The sequence below is a fragment of the Leptonotus elevatus genome, chromosome 14 (assembly GCF_054856555.1).
Source record: "Leptonotus elevatus isolate MCC_2025b chromosome 14, RoL_Lele_1.0, whole genome shotgun sequence".
NCBI lineage: Eukaryota > Metazoa > Chordata > Actinopteri > Syngnathiformes > Syngnathidae > Leptonotus > Leptonotus elevatus.
In genome coordinates, this window is record NC_141252.1 from 18,761,368 (window position 1) to 18,767,367 (window position 6,000).

The 6,000-nt window shown below is 39.3% G+C and overlaps 1 protein-coding gene across 1 annotated transcript in view; it reads left to right on the forward strand.

Annotated features, from left to right (window-relative positions):
* bltp1 (bridge-like lipid transfer protein family member 1) overlaps nt 1–6,000 on the forward strand; it is a 100,332-nt gene that overhangs the window by 58,480 nt on the left and 35,852 nt on the right. The window contains exons 53-59 of the mRNA XM_086094372.1: nt 688–894; nt 2,283–2,518; nt 2,633–2,877; nt 2,993–3,098; nt 3,430–3,527; nt 3,631–3,819; nt 3,899–4,067. Coding sequence (XP_085950498.1) covers nt 688–894; nt 2,283–2,518; nt 2,633–2,877; nt 2,993–3,098; nt 3,430–3,527; nt 3,631–3,819; nt 3,899–4,067 — 1,250 coding nt within the window. The remainder of the gene's footprint in view (nt 1–687; nt 895–2,282; nt 2,519–2,632; nt 2,878–2,992; nt 3,099–3,429; nt 3,528–3,630; nt 3,820–3,898; nt 4,068–6,000) is intronic.

Consider the following 6,000-nt stretch of genomic DNA (forward strand, 5'->3'; position numbering starts at 1 on the left):
TGTCTCCATCATGTTTTTGTCTATTCCACATGTTTCTATGCATGGAGTTACCTCAGTGGTTTTAGGCATTGACAGTTGTTGGCATGTTGCCACCTTGTTCTGTCTGATGATATGCTGATAGACATACATTTAATTTGAAGACATTGAAAAAGTGGTGCAACGCGATTTTTGAGTCAGAAGCAGAACGTGATTCTCTCTTCATAAATGACCAAATGTTTGTCAAATCATTACCTTCTCTATTTATTTTTGATCATGGTGTTTGATAATCGTGGACACTAGCCTAAGCGCAGCCTGGGTGTTTCCTACTGTATATTAGAGTTATTATCCTCTTTGTGTCTTTTTTTTAACATTGTTGTTGATGTGAACTTTCACTCGTACTCTTGGTCTCAAGTGGTAGCAGTCTAGTGCAGGTAATTTCTAGTATGACCAACAGTGTAAAGAACATTTATTTCATTTTAGTGACTGAGAAAAGTGTATAAACATAACACATTACAGGTGACAAATTTTCAGTCATTATGTTAGATCTCTTCCCAATTAGCCTAGTATTCAATATTATTAGATCTGAATATCCTAAATCTGCATGATCCTTGTAGTTGTTCATACACTCATATTGTCATGCCATCTGCAGTTCCATGTGACTTTTCCACCCTGTTAATCATCCAATTTCTCTTTCTCTCTGCATTGCAGAACTGTGGTTAAATGCAACATCGCCAAGTCTCAGGCCTTGTACAGCGCCCAGCGTGGACTGAAAACTAACAATGCTGCGGTTTTCAAAGTGGGAGCCATTATGATCAACATCCCCCAGCACCCAGCCACTTTACACAGCATGATGGTCCGCAGCTCCCATCAGCTGTCCAAACAGATCTCTGACCTCATCCGACAGCCATCTAATGTGTATGTCTACTGTTTGGCCTTGCTCCACTGAAAAATATCTTCATAAGAATCTATATAGAACATCCTATATTACTCTTAAATGCACATAATTTATATATAAACATATTTTATGTTTATGTTAATTTGTCTGATTTATTCTCTACACTTTGTTGCCTCTTCTACCACCGCCAATGTTTGGTCTGTTTTCAGTCTAGAAAGTGATCCCCATATTAGTTTATCAGTTAATTAAGCAACCTGCAAAGTGCAAACCTAATCCAGAAATACAATCATACTCACGCAATTACATAGTTGTGTATTCGTGGAGAGAAGTGAGGGGCTGTAATACATTTGCCTGGAATTAGCTCCATGTCCAAGGGCGGCTTAGCACTGCTCATAAAGAAACCGACACAGCTCTCTTACATCTTTTTCTTTGTTTTGTTTTTTTAACTATTAAAATGCAAAATGTTTTGAACTGGGAGTTGGGGGCGGGTTACAAGGGAATAACAGGAATGAACTGCAAAAGCTGTTTCATAGTTTACAATAGAAAACAAAAATAAAGGAGGACATGCATCAATCAGGTTTAATGCAAATTCAGTTTGATTTCTGTCCTGCATCTTTTGCCCTTAGAAATGCATTTACAGGTTTCATGTTTATCAAATATAGTAACATAGTACCTTATTTTAAAGTATGTTAATTTACTTTACTTTAGTTAGCCCAATTGATGATGAGCAAATTTACTTAAATCAAAAGCAGTGGGAATCTTTGACTGTTTCACGATTCGATTCCGATTTTTTGGGCCTGCGAATCGATTCAGACTCGATTTTCGATTCAGAACAATTTTTGCTTCAAAATGATTTTATTGACAATAATTTCTGCTTAAATTTATAGATGTGTAAAGAATCATCATGATCTACTCCAGTCTGACTTGCTAAAGCTAATTAGCGTGCTACACGTGGCACTTTTATTACTCCAAAGAACGGCTTGTCATACAAAATGTTTCAGGAATGTATACAGAGGAGCATGTTAACATTACTCACTGGCATATGCTCTTCCTACGCTGTAAAAAAAACTACTTTTATTGGCATAACTTGATCATGACTTTTTCCTTCTACTCTCTAATGTGGCTACAACTTTTACAGTGTATCAGAATGTGCTGAACCACACTGCCCCTAAGTGGCCAAATCTTGTACAACATGAACAGCGCTGCCAATAAAGGCACAAACAAGAGCAAGACAGTATAAAATAATTTAAATAAAATCAATTTTGGGACATTTTAAATCGATTCTGAATTGTACTAAATGAGATTCGCGATTCTTATGAAAATTGATCATATAACCTCAATTATATTAACTACATTCAGTGAACTACTTTTGATGGATTGAGTGAATAAGTTGCTTCTTTCTCTACAGCCAACCTCCCAATAGGGAGGACACGCCCACCCCACAACCCTCTGACAAAGGGTCCAGCATCAATCAGACACCTGTTGAGGCCAATGAATTCCCCCAGCTTCCAGAAGGCCTTGAAAAGAAGCCCATCGTTCTTAAGTTCAGTGCCATGATGGATGGAATAACCATCGGCGCTGCCCTTCTGCCCTCGCTGAAAGCTGAGTACAAAATGGGTCGCATGAAAAGCCATGGCATGACAGGTGTGTTGAAAAATATCATAAACCAGCCAAATCGAAATGATTTTGCAAATGGTAATTGATTTGAAGAAGACAAAAAATATATATATATATGTGCTTCCCTTGTGCATACTTTAGGAGCTCAAACCAGCTTCACCTTTGAACTGCCAAACCACAAGTTATGCTTTCAATCAAAAGTGTCTCCTGTGGACATGTCCACCATGCCACCATCGGCGAGCCTCACCCTGCCACCAGTCACTATGTCTGGCGAGTACATCATGGAGGACCATGAAAGTCATTCCGACCAGGGTAGGGGTGTTGATGACTTCCCTGCAAAGCAAGGGAACTATCTCCAGGGAAACTACCTGCGCTGTGTGGCTGAGGTTGGATATGACTTCTCATGGAGTTGTTAACATTATGACCAACTCGGGGATCAAGCAATGCAGATGAGGCGTAAATAACTTTAACCAACACTCGCTTTTTTCCTCTCTTGTGTAGATTGGCTCCTTTGAACATAACCTGACCACTGATCTTTTAAACCACCTGGTTTTCCTGCAGAAGGTTTTTATGAAGGAGGTCAATGAGGTCATCCAGAAGGTTTCAGGTGATGTCAAATAGACTAACTCAAATTTGTTGAACTGATATAAATCTGGCTTGTTTGTAATAATGGCTGTAAAGTTCTCACTTTCCTCTCGGATCAATGAAGTCAGTCATTATGAAACACATTATTAAACTTGGACCAATAGTGGCCTCCAGCTGCTGGTTCACACCCTGCAATCGTAATTTTCGCAAAATGCAAGGTGTCCTAAACTTTGGATTTCTGTCCACAAGCTTGGATTTTAAAACACTGAATGCTACATAGCTAACCCTATATTTTACAGCGGTCTTTCAAAACTTGTGACGTTGACTTGTTATCCATGTGTTGATTGCGGCAGGGGTCGAACAACCCATCCCACTATGGAATGAGCATGACAACTCTACAGATGCAGACAAGCCCAAAATCCTGCTGTATTCATTAAGTCTAATGTTCAAGGTACTTTGCACTCAATGTTTGTGTATACAGTATGATGACAGAAACGCACAGTATTATCTGAAATACTAAAATCGTAATAATAATTTTAACCACCTTTTCACAGGGCATCCAGATGACCGCCACAACCCCGTCTATGAGAGCGGTCCGCTTTGAAACTGGCTTGATTGAACTTGAGTTATCCAACAGGATCCAATGCAAAGCTCAGCCTGGTGGCAGCAGCAGTTACCTCAAACTTTTTGGCAAATGTCAAGTTGACCTCCACCTGGCCCTTGGACAAATAGTCAAGCACCAGGTACAAACAGGCGCATCAATGCCTTGATTCGCTAGTTATTTTTCTGAAGAGATAGTTAACCCTCTTTTCCTCTTAACAGGTATATGAAGAGGCTGGCTCAGACTTCCACCAAGTAGCATACTTTCGGACCAGAATTGGTCTGCGAAATGCTCTCCAGGAGGAGATCAGTGGCTCATCTGACAAGGAGGCAGTTCTCATCACACTCAACAGGCCTATTGTTTTCGCCCAGCCGGTGGCATTTGACAGAGGTCAGCTTGCTTGCTTTTTCTATCCGTCACATCAAATACCAAAGTCCACCAGATGTTTATGTGCAGCATGAGCACTGCAATTTGAATAATGTATTCTTATAAAACAGTAAATTATATTGAGAAAGCATGGGAAAGCTGAGGCACTCTGTTGCTAAAGAATTTTCAGCTTTTCCATGCTTTCTCATTCTTTTTTTTTTTTTATGCCCACCGACCTTGAAAATCTCCTGCTATGAGTAAGCTATTTTACTGTCACGACTACGCCTAATACACTTTTGATCCACAGCAGCACTCTCATCCTCCTCTTTTTTTCGGGTAAATTGTATAGTTTTAATAAGCTGCCACTGTTTAGTCCTGGTATGGTATTGTAATTAGGAAATACAAAGTGAAAAGTGTTTATTCAGTTATATTAACTCATTTGCTCCCAAAAACATCTTATGTTCTATTTTAAATGTTTCAAGTCTCCCAAAGGCGTATTTATACGTTTTATATATTTTTATATACGTTTTGTATTTTTATGCTAGAGCATACAGAAGGCGTTGATGCAACCTCTCAACTGCAGAGAACGTTTGAGGAAATGGTAGTTATTACAAAAAACGGCCAGCAGGTGGCAGCAGAGTAAAAGAGATCAACCAGGGCCATGTTGAAAAAAGCTCATTTACCCAAAGTTCTATACAGATTTGTGAATAATGATTAAACTTAGCTATTGACCATTTGCACCGACGTCACGTGATCACGTGACTGCCCTATGACGGCGGAAGGAAATGGTTGTTGAATGGAAGTGGACGTGACCCCGAGCCACTTAGTGACTATTATTTTACAAATTAAAAGTTATTATTGCCCATAGAGCCATGGAATCTACTACTTCAACCAAAGTTCGCCTGTCAGTAGAAGTTGCACATTTATCGGGACTCGTAGAGCATGATATTTACTTAAGTTGGAAATCGCTAGTTTGAAAACAGCCCGTGGTACCTGCTGTTTTTACCAAGTTAATCAAATCGTCGACTTTGCCGGAATTCACAGCGCACGACCTATATCATTATGTAGTAAATACCGTCTCTTCTTACACCGGGGCTGATTCAAAAGATTGTCGCTGGCTGAGTCTCTGGGACGAGATGCTACGCTCACACCGGGGGACAATATACCTCGTAATGCAAAAGTAAAACTTGTTTGTCATGCTAACTGACTTATTTTTACACAGTCCGTTCTATGTTGAAACGCTGTGATGATGTTATGTTACTTTTTACCAGATTTACTAGCATGGAACAAATGACTATCGTAGTGGCAAGCTATGCAGTAATTTCATGAATATGATTCCGGCCGACTCCAGAGTGAAAAACTCCAAGCACAAAGACGAAATCTCCCATTAATAAACAGTCAAATGCACTTTTTGAAGGAGGTACATTTTAAATCTAAGCTGTGTGTACGTGCAGTTGAAGTGGACGCTAACTATTTGGCTCGTTAATGTGATTTGAAACACGTAATTCGACACCTCTGTTATTAGAGTGTACGTTTACTAGTAAAATGTATGAACATTTATCTACTAACCTCGCAAAAAATTATTGCTGTAAATCCGTGATTACTTTGTTGATTGCTGCTATCAATCAACGTATTTTGTCTTCATTAGTAGGTATGCGATAAAAAGCAACATTTGGTTTACTCCTTTGTCTGTCTGTACAACCAACCGCACAGCAAGATATGACCATTTTATAAGATAATGGATTAGATAAAGGACTTTACGCTGTACGAGATTCAATGATTACAATACAGTAAAGTGGCTCCTTTGCCATCCAGCGTACCGGAGGGGGCGTTCCCATGAGGGCTGTGATGTCATGTGCAAAAGGTCAATATTCTAATGCTAATTGCTGTAAAACGGAAACAGATAGAAATATACTTTTTTCCTGATAGAAGAAGAGACTCTAATCTTTCTTTTGGT